Source organism: Neolamprologus brichardi, chromosome 15 (genome assembly GCF_056152115.1).
Source record: "Neolamprologus brichardi isolate AB-2024 chromosome 15, ASM5615211v1, whole genome shotgun sequence".
NCBI lineage: Eukaryota > Metazoa > Chordata > Actinopteri > Cichliformes > Cichlidae > Neolamprologus > Neolamprologus brichardi.
Genome location: NC_142118.1, coordinates 3784821 through 3802724, shown reverse-complemented (window position 1 = coordinate 3802724; position 17904 = coordinate 3784821). Strand labels below are relative to the sequence as shown.

Sequence of the window (17904 nt, the reverse complement as noted above, 5' to 3'; positions counted from 1 at the left end):
CAGCAGCAAGGTCTCCCATCTTACTAACCCTGAGAGGGCTGGTAGCAGCAGCAGCAGCTGCCCGCCCACCATCTACATTCTCAACGACTCGACTTATCTACCCAAACTGCTTTTAACACCTGAATCAGAAATACCGCTAGCCTTTCAAAAAGCCTTCCACGTAACTTTCTCCATGCTTTCAAATAGTGCATTGCATCCCTGCTACCACTCTGTTATATCTGACTGTCATGGGCAATTCTCAGCTTCAGGCAAACAGAAAAGAGGGATGGAAGGAGAGGGAGAGTGGTGGCCCAGATAAAAGCCCTATAGAGCTGCAGATGCCCAAAGAGCTCCAGATAGGCTCTATCCCCGGAAGGTAATGATCTAGGATAACTTTGACCTTAAAGTGTCCTGCAGGGGAAAAGTAATAACCCCAGAATGACCTGGCTGAAGTGGGTGCAATTTCAGGAACGATTCTTCAGCTCTGGCATCTCTTCCAGCTGATGTTCCATTCCTTTGTTATGTGGCTTTGTCATATCTCGGCACATAACTGGTTCAATTAGCCTAATAGCTGCCTTGCTGAGGTGCACCAGGTGAGAACTGGCTGCCAATGTCACCAATTAATCACCTGAGTTAGCCTAATTAATTAAGTCTCTGGTGGAGGCTGATAACGCCTCCCCCAAGAGCTTTTAAATTGCTGGTTAGTATCTGTGACATTTAGCGTCATAGATAAAGACTGCAGCTAAAGGTAGCACATACAGCTGGCTGACACCTGTTATCAAAGAAAAAAAAAAGGTCTGTGCAGATTAATAAATTACACCCTTCTTTCACTTTGCCACTGATTTGTTTGGATTATTTACAGATTATATTACTTAAAATGTTGCAAATAATTGTTATTAGCAATCAACTTATGACTAAATACACTTGCATAATATCATGTGATGCAATACAACAGGCAGCAATTTGGAGATTATTTAAAATATGAATACTCTGGCTAATATAACATATTTTTGTTTCCACTTCTCCAGTGCTGAGGTCTTCTACCAAAGCCTCATTAGTTAACCCTGAACTGCTGTTTAGGTGAACATTAATCTGCACATTTCACCTCCACGCTATCAAACTGTTACTCTTGGCTTTAACGGAACCTGATGAGTTGCAGTGAGCTTGAGTTCTCAGATGTTTGCCGTTCAAAAAGAGATGCCCTCCTCTCTCAAGAGGGCACCATCTCCCTCAGAGAACGCATGGTTTACTCACACAGTAGGGGTTCCTTTAGGTAAACTCTCATGAGAGACAAGCACCACCTAGTGTTGGACTGGTGCACTACACAGGCATACAAAAAAGCCACAACAGAGCATTTTAAATAGCTTTTACCGCTTCAGTCATTAAATTTGATCATCTCACATAATTAATTAACCATCATTATGTAATGATGTCGTTTTATAAAGAAGCGAGGGTCTCAAAGTGATCTCTAAATTTTTCATTTTCTGTTGATCTCATGGCTGCAGAAGACCCTTTGGCTAGCATCTCAGTCTTCCCTTACCCTATCCAGGTAAACGCTAGAGAACATCTTTTCGGATTACTTGCATAATCCGCTTACCTTTGATTTGTAAAAAAAAAAGGTAACAGCCTCATTAGTCTGCCCCCCATCCATTCCTCCCTTCACCTTTAGGCACCTGCCGTTTGCCACAGGTGGGCATGTAATTGCTCTGTGGCGTGGTCATGTTCTGAATGGTTAGAAGAGAGCAGCTTTGCTAATGAGGCTGCTCACTGTGTTGCTTCTCCACTGCTGAGAAATGTATGCGTGTGTGTGAGGAGCCAGGTGTGGGGTGTGTTGAGAATCACATACATCTGGTATTCTGTTGCAGTACGACACAGCTGCTGGCTGCTGTGTTTGGGAGAGTCAAAAGTTTTGAGTGCATGTGAGTCGAGCAGAAAGGCTCGCAGTATTTGGAGAGAATCTGAGTTTTTTCTGCATTTGCTTGACACTATAAGGCAAGCGTGTGCATGATCAGCCTGTTGAGCTCATCTCCCACCCCGCTGTGGGTATGTGTGTGGTCTAAAAGATTGCATAAATACTCACTAGTGGTGCAATGTTTCTCAGTGGCATCACCCTGAGTGCTGCTCCTGGGTTGCTCCTCTCCCGCACTGTGGTGCTTCCTGGTTGCACCAGCACCCGGAACCGCTGACAGCTGAGCCGGCGTCAGAAGGTCTGTGGTGCCCACAGAGGATCAGTTACCAACAATGGACAATACTCTTTGTGCTTTGTGTGTGTGTGCAGTTCGGTGTGTGTAAACACAAAAAGCACGCTGCTGGCAGTATATTATGTCAGCGAGTATGTGAGAATAAAACACCAAAAGGCTATGAAGGTACGTTGGCAGACATTGATAAAAATGTGATGTGACACACAAAGATGACCAAAGGGTTGTGATATGCCGAGTGAAGTACAACTGTGTCACTCAGCACAGACATTAATATTAAAACTACAAAGATATAATTTGCAATGGTTATGTTTCACTCGGAGCTCGAGTATGACAGGAATAAAAAACAGAACTGGAAGCGTAGAGACATGCAAGCCCCTGAAAATGAGACATTTCAACTCTAACATCCGGCGATATTTAAGTTTTTAGCCAAATTTATCACAACTCCTTTCATCTTGTCACGGGGGAGGAACCCCCACCCACCCCTGGACGCACTGTGGGTTTTGAACGCCGCTGCAGCTGGACATCATGCAGTGCTGGGCTAATTGATAGCTTTATAGCAGGACCTTGACTGGAAGATTAAATATTTACACTGCTGTATTCCTCCTCTCAGGCAATTGACTTCTGCTCCTGCAATATTCATTTAGCATCCTGTGCTTTTAGTTGCTAAAAGAGGAAATCAAAAGAAACGGTGACTTCTGAAAATTGGCCTTTTTTTGCTTGACAAGAAAACCGTCAGGCCTCTGTGGCTGATGTCAATAAGACCTCTGTGCATACTTCAGATTATATTTTATATGAGAAATTTGGTCTTCTTGTGCAGTTCCCTGGCAGTCGCATCACTTTGAGAGGCAAAGATGGAAGATAACCTCAGCTTCAAGAGCAGTTTTGTGTCCATTTCTAAAAAAAGTCAGTGCAAGGACTGCACACATCCTGTTTTTTCTGTCGGCATATGCCCACACAGATATGATTTGTAGCCCAATCTGGTCATGGTTTACATTACTAAGAGGAATGTAACAAGTGTGCTGTGCTCTTTGTACAAAATGTTGTTAATTAATGTTAACTCCCACGTGGGTATGTAAAGCAATCAGAATATTTAAACAAGATTATACAGATTTGTGCTCAGTATTTGACAGCATACATAAAACACATCATATTACTGTGTTGCCTGTGTGCTTCTATGTGCATAAGCCTAATTTAGATTTACCCTCCGTCCACCCAGCACTGCTTGGGGCTGTTTGGTGAGTGTACAAATATGGAGCGTCAGGCAGACAGCTAGCACAGAAGGTACTGTCTGAAACACTGGAGCCTGAGGCGCCACTCCTTTTTGTGCCACATACTCTGCACTAAAAACTGACTGCTCCATCAAGTACTGCTGGGCTACCCTACAGATTTTCTTCCTGAAAGCAAATTTCTATTCTCTGAAAGAATCTATCAAAGACTTTCCAGATGAGAGGGGGGGGGGGGAACCACACAGCTAACATTAACTGGCTTGAGTTCATTATTGAGCTGAGCCTGAATATTCTCCCAAAATATTTATTTAAACAAACTGTACTTTTAAGTGTCATCATTAGTCAGCTGACACAACAATATAATGAAACACAGCAAAACACTCCTAACAAAATACTGGAGTAAGAGTTATTAAAATGATCACATTGGAAAAACTGTGTTCTTGTTTTTTTATAAGCAGCTAATTTAGCAACAACCCCCCCCACCCCACCCCCACCCCCCCTTCTCCATTTAAATGAAGTTCTTACCCCTCTTCCTGCGCGCCTCCTTAATCTCTTCACACATGCGATCAAACTCAGGGTCCAGCTCAGCAGCGAATATGGCATGGGCTGTGTCCTTTAAACTGCACGCTCTGTGCCTGATCACCTTGTCTGAGAAGGGAGGAGACGACAAAACAACACAAATGAGGAAACACACAAACCACAGCTTTCTGTATAGGTCTGCATTCATGTGCCATATGGTCAGAGACATGCTGAGAACATAGTGCAGACATCTACCCAAATCTCTGGTATGGCATTTTAAATATTCATTTGCCTCCCATCATGAAAGCATGCTCTCCATACCCTAACGAGCAGGCAAAGCAAAGAGTCAATAGAAAGCCTAACCCATTCCACTGTATCTGTGAGAAAGGGGAGTGTAGAATTTTCTCACAGTACCAACGAAAGGATAGAGCTGGCTTTGGTGAGAAATGTTAGTGGGCAGAACTGCAGACATGAAAGCAGAAATGCCACTACTTCAAACATTTAAGACAAAGTTGGGTGCATTATATGTGCACACAACCATGTATATTGCACATACAAAGAGAAATATTTTTAAAATGCACACTCATTATCTCTCACAGTCCTTACACCTTTATAACTTCCAGGCCTTGTTCCCTTTAGATGTGTCACAGCATCATTAAATCCTCCTTTCCCCCTGCTTCTGCATCCATGGAGGGAAAATAAAGGCAGAGCTGCAGAGGCAGCCTAAAAGCATAGTCTCTGTAAACAGGCCGCCTCTCATTACAGCAGGCAGTGGGAGAAGAGTTCAGACATAGAGTGGCACAGAGGTCACAATCTGCCAGCTTCCCTTGTCTAATTGGAGGATTGCTGCTTAATTGCAATGGAGGCAATTTGGGTGCATGTGTGTGTGTTTTTCTACTGACAGAGCACGTCTCACAGTATGCTCACGGACGTGCATTATAAGGGCAAAAAATGCCTGTCAGTGGACCAAGTGTCAAAGGCCAGGTGGGATGCCAAGAGCTCATCTGCAACTTTATGGACTCTGCCTAACCTCCCCATCTAAAACTGGCAGGGACGGACTGACATGCAGCTCTGTTGCTTTAGCGTTCCTTTATAGTTAAAGGGTTGTTATTGCCATTTCCCCCAATCAGCTAAAGAGTATTTCTAACCCTGAGTCGTACTGTGGAGCACAGAGATATCCCAATTTTTAAACAAATTATTTAGCCAGGTGGGGAGGTATAAAGCAAACAAACCAACATGACTGGACGTGGAGGACTTTACGCTAAACTCAGTGTGAAGGACAAGGAGAAACCGACCACAGAGGGATAATGAGGTTCTTTCCCAAGCACTATGAGAGCTGGTGGAGAACTTCCCAAGCAGCATAATTGTGCAGGGTCTGGGCCATATTCCCTGGACCAAGCACAGGGCGAGCAGACAAGATGCTTCGTTAGTCTTCTTTATTAAATTGCCTAATTGCATTTTTTTTCCGTTAGTGTATCATTTGTAGGCCGTGCATTCCAACAAATGACCCAGGCCCTCGCCTGCAAAGACAGAGATATGATTTATTCCTTTGGGCAGAGAATTGCTTCCCATTAGTATCGGGCAGCTATATTCTAGCAAGGGTGCCGAGGCAGCTAAACACACAAGGCAAGAATTAAAACAGCAATTTTAAGTGAATGTTTTAACGCAGGCCTGCCACGTGCTGCCTTCAGTAAACATTATATCAGATTTGAATCATTTGGTGCAACAATAATATATAATAATATAATTATATAATAATATATTATATTAATGCTAACTGCTATATTATATTAATTGTAAATTCTGCATAAAACACATCACCTTGAGGAGGCTGTGTTGTGGTTGTGAACTGAACTTAAATGAACCTATTCAGTATTCACCCCAGAACATTTCCTGTCATGCAAAATTCAGACATATGTGTAAGTATAGAGGTATAGAAAATGAAATGTATTTATGTTTACAAGTGTTTTCCACCAATCCTTATAAAGCCCATTCTAAGCCTGGAAAATGTGCTGAGATGAAGTGTGGATGGGGTAAAATTCAGTTCAAACTGCAAGAAAGGAGACAAATTAAATTTTAATGCATATGCAGCCTTCCACAGCTACAGAGCATGAAGTACACTGTGGAAATGCTATTTTCAGTGGGGGCCGTATGTACTGCATTTGAATTTCCAAGTTAGAGAAAACCATATTTAAGCAATTTTACCGCCTGGAAGCTCTCCTTTTAAGTCATTAAGTATTACATCTAATTACTTTTTACTCACCAGTGGTGGTCTAATGGAACACAGCCATGACTAGAGATACACAGGCTCGTATTTATTTGGCTATGTTGATATAACATCAAGGGAAATTGTACACTGGGAGTTTTCTATAGATATTGTGCCAGTTTTAAGAACGCTATCACAAATAAGCTGGGGATTAAATAATTATACAACTTTTGGGGAAATTTTCTAATTTGCTTCACTACCAAGGGGTGTATAGAAAGCTTGATATCAAAATAAGATCTGTGAGTTAATTATGAGATAGAACAGATATACTCAGCCTACCTTGGTAATACAAGACTATTTATGAGTTTTTTTGTTTGTTAACCCTTTAAGACCTACCATAGAACCAAGTCCGCCAGAGCTTATATTATATTTTTACATGCTGTGGAGCCATTTTTGGGAGCATTTCAAGTTGCTATACATAAATACAACCATTACAGCCTAAATTTTAATAATATGTCTGCATTAAGTTCATAGTAATTACATAAATTGCAAAAAAGTGCAATAAACTACAAAAAAATTTAAAATCGTTTTTGTTTTTTAACATATATTTCTAGTTAGAGAAATTTAAGAGGCTTATCCCTCAAAACTGTAAATACAAAAAAGTTGCACAAAATAGTTTCCCACCACAGGAAATTTATTTTGAGTGTCTTCATAGTTTTATTTTTGAAATACACCAAATTCTATACACTGCAGGAAAAACGAAAATAAATATTATACTGCAAATTTGCAAAAAAGCAGCATATGCATCAAAATAAACTATTTCCAGCAGTGCAATATGAGTCCTAAGCATCCCAGAAACGACACAGAAAGTCATAAAGTCAAAGATAACTTTTAAAAACACCAGTATAGGCTCATGAGGCCCTGATGGTAAAAAACTACATTTCCGCAAAAATGACGTCACTTCCGGTTTCGGGCAGGTCATGGCGGACATGCGAAAGTTCGCGCTGACGTCTATTCCAACGTAGGAAGTGTTATGAACAGCTGATCGGATCGGCAAAGCGTGTTTCTGGAATATTATGTTTTTGTTGCTGCAAGTGCTTTTTATGCAGTTTTTGCAAAGCTATATGTGGAAGGAAACTGTGACCGAGGACAAGCTGATGGCATAAGATGTAAGTACAACTCCTCCGGTTTCATATGCAAAAAAAATTATTGCGCTAGCTTATGTGGTTGCAGAGCTACCGGGATTTAAAAATAGTTACGCAAAACAGAGCGTGCCCGCTCTGACCGGTTTTAAAGGGTTAATTTTTTATTTTACATTTGTGACAGCCTGCTGGTGAGATTGTATTTATGTACGTGGATTCATAAGCCCAACTACTTCTCCTCACCTCCAGGGTCCTTGTCGGGATTGTATTCTAAAGCATTACTGCAGATGAGGTCAATGTCCACCAAGAAGTCCTTGGCTGTCAAGTACTGGTGGGTGTCAATCTTTGTCATGACAGTGGATAGGTCCATGGGCTGCCTAATCACCTCCAGGTAGTCTGACACCTGAAACATAAACACCGAGTTTGTGATCTCATTCACAGTTTGACAAAGCTGGCGTCAGTCCCTCCACAAATCAATTCCACTCTACCTCTTCAATGTCAACTGGCTTGCTGAAGATGTTAAAACGTTTGTCAGTGGCCAGGCGCTTGGTCACGTCCCTGAGAAAGAGCCTGAGCTCCCGTAATGTGTTCTCCTCCTGTTCGGCCAGGCGACGCTGTTCCTCTGCTGAAAGGACTCTCGGGCCTGGAGCCTCCGCCACCGGCAGAACCTCTTCACACTTATCTGTTTGAGGAGGAAAAGCAAGAAAAGTGCATAAAGTATATAAAGTTTTCACACTGCTTCCATCCATCCAGCAAGACAAAAAAAAAACCATCTAACACATTTAAGAACTGAGAGTATCTATAGCTTAGCAACAAAGCACCAAAGATTTGGCTCAACTATCAGCACAAGTAAAGCTGCTAAACAAAATCTTTTGGTTTAAAGTCAGACAGCAGTGTCATTATTGACCTTTTCCTTTTAGCACCATTGCAAACAACAAACAAACTTAGTCCAGTGAAGAAGAACTTGTAAGGATACGCTGAGACAAAAGAACTGTCTGACCAATGCCAATTTTTTTAATTAGGTGTTACCTTTTCCTGCTTCTCACTGATTTTATGCCATCGAAACAAAGAAATTGTTGGGAAAAAAATCAATAAATAACAGTTTCATAGCTCATTGGAGTTGTCTATTCTTATTATAGCCTCTTTGGACATTTAAACAGTAAAACAATTATTGTTCCAAAGAAAAACAGTAATAAATGTCAAAAGCAGTGAAGGCGCATCCCTAGATTTAAGATTAATAAGCTAATGAAAAAAAACTCCCCTGGTTTTGAAATGCACCTAGGAACAGCCTCTGGCCAGTGGCAAAGCGATAAAGCAAGGCCAGCAGATCTTCACCCTTCGTCTCTAGAGGTGCCCATACTTGCCCAAGGCATGAGCCGATATCGTTAGGAGGGCTCTACAGCACCTAAGGGCGCTTCACTCAGCAGCAGCAATCCAACTCCTGATTCTAATTATGGTTAATCGCGGCCGGGCCCTCTCACAGCAATTCCTCTCTGTGCTTTTCTGCTGGCCTCTCTGCAGGAAATCAGACTGCTGTCTTAGAGAGGCAGGAGCCCCTGAAGAGCACAGAGCGAGTACAGCAGGGGACCCTCCTGGTTTGCATCAATGAGGAATCGAAAGATGAATGCTGAACGCCATTTCCATTTGAAAGCCCGGGTGGACAGCATTCTCATATTGAACTGGAACAGTAGACTTTGGGAAAACTGAGATTGAGCAGTAGGGAAATAGCAGGGGGTAATTGTACTGGTGGATGGGGATGTGATTGAGGGGTGCTTTGGCCTGATTTCGATGTGGCTGAGAAATAGAAATGTCCAGGATTCACAGGTTTCACACTGGGCCAATCTTACACTTCTGTGTGCACCACCCTAATTACCTTAACATCTGTACATATTTTTGCCAATTCTGAACACACGTACACAGACGCGCACACGCGAGGACCGTTTTTAACATACCAATCAAATAACATTTGCTCCTCCGGTCTACATTTAATCCGAAATAAAAGGAGAGTTGAAAAACAAAACCAGAGCTAGAGAGGTAATAATACAAGCAGTCAACACCAGCCAACACTGCCCTCTAGCACTGACAGAAGAAATGAGTCATTATGCTATTTACTTATGTATGCATAAATAGATACCTGCATTCCTGAGGCGTGGTGGAGGCCTGGCTGCTTGAACCAACAGGAGGTCAGAGAAGAAGTGCCGTATTTCCTCTTCTCCCGGAGGGGACAGTGCAACTACTTCCCCATAGGTCCTCTGGAATATACTTCTCACCTGTATTTAAAAGAAAAAGAAAAAGGAGTTTTAAAAAAAAAGAAATAAGGGTGTTTCTGAAAAAAGACTCACCAACAGAACATGTCAAACCTTGTTGCCAGGCCGGTATACTTACTATTTTTATTCTAAGGTGCCCTTTTTCATTGAGCACTATAAGGCAGTTGTTTCATTCATTTTTGTTCCAAGTAGAATTCATGAGATGTGAAAATATTCCACTTTGAGCCAATTTAATTTCAGTTTGATACCAGGGGCACAAACTAACTGCTTCCACTGAAGTTTGTTATGTACATTTTTGTTAAAGAAGCCAATGATAAATAATAATTATGACGTTGACGCGAGTCCTCTTTTCATCTGTCGCTACATTAAACTAATGCACAAAATAGCACAACAGAAACTAAGCACAGGACTTAATGAACGTGGAAAATAAAAAAGTCCACATTGCAAACCAAAGCGGTAAAAAGAAAACAGGACTTGTTATTTCTAGTAGAACCCAATTGATAAACAGCCAACTGTCCAAGGTTTGCAGACAATGCATCGCCTTAAACATGCGGCAGATTTCTTGTGGGGAAATTCTCATATTATAAAAGCAACAAATTTCCCATGTGTAGGAATAATAAAGGTTATCTTATCTTAACTGTCAAGGTGTTTGATAAATTCTCAACCACAACTCTACTAAATATAATGCATGTATGAAGTATTACAGATGTCCTCAGTGAATGTGCACAGCTACGCAGTGTTATGAAAAAAAGAAAAACAAATAGCACTGCGGTGGATTTTAATGGATAAAAACTGTTCATATTGGATTGAATTCAATTCAACTGAAGTCAATTTTCTTAATGGAAAACAACAGAAATGGAAAAACTGTGCTGAACATGAGACCCTGTAGTGGATGAGTTACATGGTCTGATTTGATGCGTTTTCTTTTAATGGTTGGTTGTTTGTATTTTTTCCTCTCAGCCTGCAGGATTCAATAACAATGTTTCAATGACTCTAAATTTGGTCTGCCTGGTAAGTTCTGATGTTTCAACCTGTATAATTCAGAAGGACTGACTAAACTGTAAGTATTTTTTTTAAAAAAGCACGATAACCTCATTCCCTGATAGCCAAATGTTTAACCTGAAGCAGAACTTTTTATTATCACATACAATGCACGCTTGGAGTCAAAAGACCTCAAGTGAGAGCATCATTATAATTCCTATTATTAATTCATTTTATTTGAAAAGGGACCATGGACAATATTAACATAAATGTCGAGTTAGCTTGGGCTCATTTGCATCTGTAGTCCCTCTGCAGGTCATACGCAGAAAATCATATGACCTGCCAATGTGTACATTTACATGGATGCTGTATCCTAAGTTAGTTCTGTGATGGAGCTGAACACCAGTTCCAACAGGATACCCCGCTGCTGACGAAGCGCCGACTTTACTCTTTATAATTCCCCCGCTATTTGTCATTCACATCGATCCTCACCCTTAGCTGTGGCATGTTTGCTCGCTCTGCACCGCTATCTGGTGTCTTTCTTTCACACACTCTCTGAATTGCTTGCTCTCCCCTCAGAAGAGGTTAAAAAAGGGAGAAACTGAGTAAAAACAGTAGGAGAGCCAGAAAGAGATCGTGCAGGTAGCACACAGCAGGTAATGATTCACAGTATTTTTATTATGATAAAGGCTGCAGGTGTATTAACACCAGGAGAGAGAGCAGTAATGTGTAGACAGATGAATGTTTAAAAAGGAAGGGAGGGTGGAAAGTATAAAGGGAATGCCTACTGGCTAGAGAGACTGTAAAATAAAAGTGGACACCTATTCTTTATAGACTCAGATTAGGGTTGTTAAGCTGGTTTACACAACAACTTTCAAAGTTTGTAGCTGGAAATCAATGTTTGCAAACCTATAAACTGAATCACATGAAAAGTTTGTGTATGTGTACAAGAGACACGTAGGTTTCCATTATCACCGTTCTTTCACTTCATGCTTATAGAGCCACTTATCTCCATCTCCAATGCTTTAAAGGCTTTATTTAGTAAAATCACATTCATGCTGGCTAGCCTGAATCAAATTCCCAAGTCCCTACCTACTACACGGCATCTAGGGAATAAAAGTGAGAAATCTGCAAGAGTAATGGATAACTGGAACACTGAAGCTCAGATGGTGATAACATGGACCGTGAATGTGTCGCATCAGCAGGAGCTTTTCATTCACTGGACTGCATTCTGAATCTCACATATGAACTCTCTCTCTCAAGCTTGGTATGAGTTTTCTGTAGTTACTGAAAGAGCAAGAGAGCGAGGAGCTCACACATCCTGAAGGAGCTCCGAAAGGAATCGAGGCTCCTTTGCTCTGAAACGAGTCAGTAGAGGCAGCGGCACAAATAACTAGAAGGACATGCCAAAGGGATTACATTTTAGCCATCACCAAAAAGGGTTGGACGATATGGATGAGAGAGAGGTTCTGCTGGCTTACTTTATTTAGCCTGCTGCCACTGTGACCCAGGCCCAGAAAAGCAGAAGAAAATAGATAAATAGGAAGTGACAATTCATTCTGCCAGTGCACACTCTGTCGTGCTTTGATAAGTGAAGATTTAGCATGAACTGAGGAACAATGGTCAGTGATGATTTTGCTTTTGGAGACATAAATAGTGCATGACACAAAAGAGCCAGTGTGCATTTAGAAACCATTGAAGAGGCCAGTGTCAGATATCTGAAACCCTCTTTCCAAGGTGATGCATCAGTTGTGCAAATGTGAAGCAGCAGGCGAGATTTGCTGTTCACTTTCAATGACTTATCAGTAACTGTGCTATTGCGGCGTATCACCCAACACTGGCCTTTAAAGCCCAACCTCAAGTGTGAACAGCAAAACAGCTGCAACTCAAGTCTGGCTGAAGGACGCACTGCACAAACATCACTACGCCTCATCATCCATCTCACAGGACATAAGTGTTACTACACTGTATTTATTGCTCCTTGGCACTGCAACCAGATTACCAATGCATTATTAATCATGCTTTTATGGTCAATCAGCAGTGGATAGAATTCACACTCTACAGGCTGTTGATGCAGTTATTGTGCACTTGAACAGTATAGCAATGCATCAAAGACACAGCAAAAGGTGATAACAAAGATGCCACCATCCCTCCACACTCTTCCTGTTGAACCTGGAGCAAATTTTCCTTCTACTTTTATAGAAAAGGGAGTCAATCTTAGCAGGCTGAACGACTGTTAAGGGAGGGAGGGAAATTATGTAGTTGGACCCAAGCCTGCAGTGTCAGTTTTGGCTGGGGAGGGATCCTACCCATTCCCTGCTGAGGCTTGGAGCTGAGACAGCAGCTGTCACTGTGTTCTCCGTGCCAGAGAGAAACAACACTCTCAGAGATAGCCAAATCACTTAAAGCGCCATAGATTGCGGCATGTCCGTGCCTAAAAATGATTGATAAAGCAAACAAATCCAGCAAATAGGTCTAATTAGTAGATGAAACAAGCTTTTAAATAGCCTGAACAATACTCCCAATCAGCGGAACCAACTCATGTACTCGTTATGTTCCCATTGCAGGATTTAAAAGAAAGGCTGTAGATATAAGCAGTGCAACAGAATTTCTAGCAGCAGCAGGAATGACTGAGTTTTTATACCATTAGCTTCAAATAGTTACTTCTGATTTCTTACATTTTGTCTGGCTTTAACCACCATTTAGGGTCATCTCAGGGCAGTCTGAAAACGATTAGAAACCTGCTTATCATAAATAATCTTTCAGTCAATTTATGTCACTGATTACACCATAACATGGATTTAGTCATGTATGTATCTCTCTCTATAAATAAATAAAATTGGTGTGCTAAAACACACCTAACTAAACTAAAGCTTATCTTAAGTGCTAAGTGGAAATGTCACTTCCAGTGTAGCATATTTCAACGAAATCAATCTTCACATCACTTAAAGAAAAGTCAATCCATTAAGGTTGCTGCAGCTGAGAATGAGGGCTCATTTAATTTCCAGCAGTGAAAATGTCAGTGGTCAGCACTGTCAAGCTATGAAGTATTTTCTCAGAGTAAATAAAGCCACAAGTGTTAAGCAACAATATTCATCTGTCTGACAACCATTAATCATCACACATATAGTCTAAATGTTCATTTACAGTCAGAAAACAGTGCAGACTGGGGCACAGTGTGGGGTACAAAGCTTGATTATTTGGTTTTTCAGACTGCTCTAAACTGCAGCATTTTTCCTTGAATGTTTGGGTGGGAGTAAGGACTCCCTGTTGGCTTTTTGCTTTTTTTTCCCTCATCAGTCATTGGTTAGCAAAGTGTGTGTCATCAGCAACAGAACTTCAAGCGTTGTTGTCAGTGCTGCCAGATTTAGATCCGGTCCGTTTTTTGTTTTAAATAAAAAGATATTTCGGCTTGATGTTTGGGTCAATGTCTAACTATGTTTGGCTTTGGGTGGTTTAATTGTTGGAAAGCTTAGCCTACAGTAATGACTTTTGAACTGTCAACATCAGTTCAAAAGTCTTGCCACTGCTCTGGTACACACACACACACACACACACACACACACACACACACACACACACACACACACAGGAGAGAAAGTAGCATGACCGTAAATGCCAGCATAGCTTCAGCCAACAGAATCAATTGATAGGCTTATCAGCTTTGCATTTTTCTACAGAGAATATCCAATATATAGCAATTATTTTAATTTTGTTTTATTAAAAAAATTCCTACATGCCCCTCACTATGGGACAAACCTAAATCCACTATAAACAAGCACAATAAATGAAGTTCTAAAATTAAAAAATAATGACATTTAAAAAAATTTGATTTTAAATGAACCAGTCTTTCATTCTTTGCAGTCTCTGTTGCCTTAATTTTATCAACAATGTTTATTTTCTTTTGCTTTTTATTTTTCATATCTCTGGTTGAACAAGGTAACCCAAAAAAGTCAAGCCTGATGAGGAGGTGGGGAGACTGGGTTACCGTGGGGAGGGGGATTGTTACGATAGTGATTATGACTGATGATTAGGGTTTCAGTGTTTCCCCTCAGCTGACTGCTCTGAAGGGTTGGGTGAGGTGTGGCGGTCAGCGGGTGACAAAGCCAAAGTAGATAAAAACTGTGGGAGCAGATGACATTTACTGTGACGCACTGTTTGCACTAGCATTACAGCTTAGCACAGGAAAAAAAAAAACTTCAAATCATGCTTTAACCCCCAACACCACATAAAAAGGACACTGGGTTAACAATCTTCTCTTTCACATAATGAAAGAAAAAAAAGGTTGCAAGCCTTCAGGAAAATCTCAAAATGTCAGCTCAGGTGTTCGTCTGTGCGTTCCTACCTCATCTGACAGCTTTGAGTAGTGAGTTTCAGCTGTGGCGAGGACAAGGACAGGGCTGAAAGAGGGCACATCCTGCAGCAGGGTGAGGAAGGTGCTCTTCACAGTATCACTTACTGTGTCCCACCACTCTGAGATATGTGGCATGTATACTACACTGGGCACGCTCCGGCGGGCCTCGCGGAATACCTACAGGGAAAGTGGTCAAGCAAACAATGTTTTCTAAAACTGAAGAAATGGAAATAAAGATTGTAGAAGCCAGCAGATTGCCTACTGTCTCCAAATTTTGTTCTCACAGTAAAACATCTTCAGTTAAATAAATACATGTCTGCACCTTCTCAGTGCATCGGTATGCGTTCGCGCTTTACCTGAGCACAGGACTCCTCTGGCGTCTTGGCGCTGACGGAGTAGAGAGTGGGCAAGTCCAGGCGGTGTACTGGTAGCTTGTCCAGGTGGTGCAGCAAGGCAGGGGCCAAGTGGGAGCTCTGTCCTGAGCCCGGGGCCCCTGCCAGGAGCAGACGAGGCCTGTATGCTGTGGGCTGTTGGAGGGCAGAGCTAGAGGCAGATGGGAGTTCACAGTTAGTGTATCATCTATCACTATATGAGTGCAGTACAACAGTCCTCCAGTCATTTAAAAAGCCACAGCAGAAGCCCTATTGTTCTCTTTTTACTTTGGTGCACTCACTGTAAAAGCTACAGCTTAGTCCGAGTCTGTAAGAGTTGCTTTTAAATGAAATGAATCTTTGGCATTTGGTGTAAAAGCAATCCCACACACAAGTGATGCAGAAAAATAAGCCACACGTGAAGAAGAGTGGTCAGAGGAAAAACAACAGGAATTCAGTACGGTTTAGCAAACATCCAGCTGTGAACACATTACGTGTGCACATGTGCACGCACAAGGCAACATGCCCGCTCGCAGCAGCTTATTGTTGTTTTCAAGGTTTGTGTAGGAGCACAATCTTAGTAATCCTACTCTGCATTTTACTTGATGGCTTTTTTGAAGGCAAAAATGACTGGGACTCCTCCCTTATCTCAGAGTTACACGAGTTCTACTTCTGCAGTAATTGTTATCTGTACTCAACCTCGAGGACACGTTTTTGAAACAGAGTTCTGACAAAATCTGTCCTACTGCAGCACAGCTGTTTGATAACAACGCCAATAAGCCACTTAAGCATGGCTTTGCCTGCATTCAATCCAGTAGGTGCCATTAATCTACAAATCTAGACATGCCTTCGGGGGCTTTTCCTATGTGCATCTAACACACAGTGCGAGCAAATTTCATACAGCTTGAAAGCAAGAAGCTTGATAAGTGCTTAATGTTGTTTATCAAATTGTTCAAGTTAACGGAAAGTCAAAGGCCAAGTACTTGATCGGTTTACTTCCTTTGCCCGTCTACATTTCTGAATAGAAGGTGCAATAGCAATTCTGGTTTGTGAGTCGTCTTATCACCTTCTGTTTCCTCTTTCATCCTCTCCTATGATCTAGCCCCTTTGACTCTACAGCTGAGGATTGTTAATAAATACTCCCAGTGGAGCAACTGTATATTTGTTGCCTCGGAGGTTGCCTTCATCTAAGGAGATAGCAGTATTTCAAGGCTCACTGGAGCTATTGTAGCACGAATTAAATGGCGAAAATTGAACCGATAGCACCTGTTTGTACAAAGTTATTGTAACTTCAGCGTTTGAAAATGACGTTTCTTTATCTGAATAGGTCTTAAAAGATGTTTTTTTTCTGACACAACATTCATTCCATCTGTTGGTTATGAAACGTAAGCGCCTTTGCACAAAAAAGCACATAAAAGCCATCTTTGGTGAACTCACGAGGAGAAATGGAGGAAGGGTCTGTGCATTGCAGAAGAGGTGAGCTGACTCTTTGGGGATGCAGCAGGCTGGACTTCATAAATGGAAGCAGAGCCTTCCTCATTGTCATCGTCGCTATACAGGTCCTCTTCTAGCAGATGATTGTCACCGCCTAGCACTGTGAGGAACATCGATCATGTACACATGTGGCTACTCACTTTTCCTGGCTTTAATCAGTGTACGGATGGCAAACGGGTACATAAAAAATTGTTTCTGAAAAGTTTAATCCTGAAAGTAGCACTGCTGCTGATGTTAATGAAGCAAATTCAACAAGAAAATTAAATTTTTAAAAAAGCAAATCTGCTTATTAGGTAGAGATGTTTAGGCCATTTGATATCATGCACAGCTATGGGATTTTCATGTCATTAATGGCTTTTAGAAGTATGATTCCTGCAAGCAATCTCCAACTGGTCGAGTACTGCATCGAGCCTAATCTGCTGTAAACAGTCTTCTGTTGACTGGAGTGGGAGTTGGGTTATTGAAGTGCTCACAGGATGACTAGTTATCCAATCTCTGTGCCATCACTTCTGCATACACAGGGGACATGTTTCACTACAGACTCTATGTTCACTGTGTGAGGGCGATACAAAGCACTTTGGTAATAAGGTTGGGGAACGAGAGAGATAATCAAATACTACAAAGTACCAACAGGAAAAACAAACTAACAAGAGAGACAGGTGGCAAGAGAGATAAGAGCAAGAGTGACAGTGGAAAAACAGCAGCAACAAAAGGAAAACACATGATAGAATTGAAACCACAGGTGCCTGGGTTCCAGACGCCTACCGTGTGTGTTGTCCCTGTCAGTACACTGAGCATGGGGGAAGACTCGGAGCAGAGCTTTCAGCACCAAGGAGAAAGAAGTGGCCAGCAGGGGCCTGAGGGTTGGGGACAAGGCTCGGCCTGGGGGAGCCAAAGCCCTCTGGGAGGCTGGGACAATTGTCCTCATTGCTTTGCTGAAGTCGCCGGGCCCCAGGACGATAGAGGCGACGTCCAGCTTCAGTTTGACGCTGCTGCCATAGATCTGGGGATAGCGGCGGCGCAACGCCATCAAGGCCGCCTCTGTGCAAAGTGCTTTGATGTCAGCACCGCAGTAGCCTGTAAGAGCGAGAACAACAAAGCTTAGTGAATCATTTGTTTTCCTAATTAGGGTTTTATACTGGCTCTTTTGGCACAGCCACCGTG

At 41.9% G+C, this 17904-nt stretch overlaps 1 protein-coding gene across 1 annotated transcript in view; it reads right to left on the bottom strand.

The window, feature by feature from the left end:
- Positions 1 to 17904, bottom strand: part of atad2b (ATPase family AAA domain containing 2B) — a 71272-nt gene that overhangs the window by 44356 nt on the left and 9012 nt on the right. Inside the window, exons 16-24 of the mRNA XM_087851830.1 lie at positions 17506 to 17817; positions 16684 to 16840; positions 15232 to 15418; positions 14867 to 15052; positions 9408 to 9543; positions 7762 to 7955; positions 7517 to 7676; positions 3932 to 4054; positions 2060 to 2188 (exon numbers count right to left, since the gene is read on the bottom strand). Of these exons, the coding sequence (XP_087707956.1) occupies positions 2060 to 2188; positions 3932 to 4054; positions 7517 to 7676; positions 7762 to 7955; positions 9408 to 9543; positions 14867 to 15052; positions 15232 to 15418; positions 16684 to 16840; positions 17506 to 17817 (1584 nt within the window). The remainder of the gene's footprint in view (positions 1 to 2059; positions 2189 to 3931; positions 4055 to 7516; positions 7677 to 7761; positions 7956 to 9407; positions 9544 to 14866; positions 15053 to 15231; positions 15419 to 16683; positions 16841 to 17505; positions 17818 to 17904) is intronic.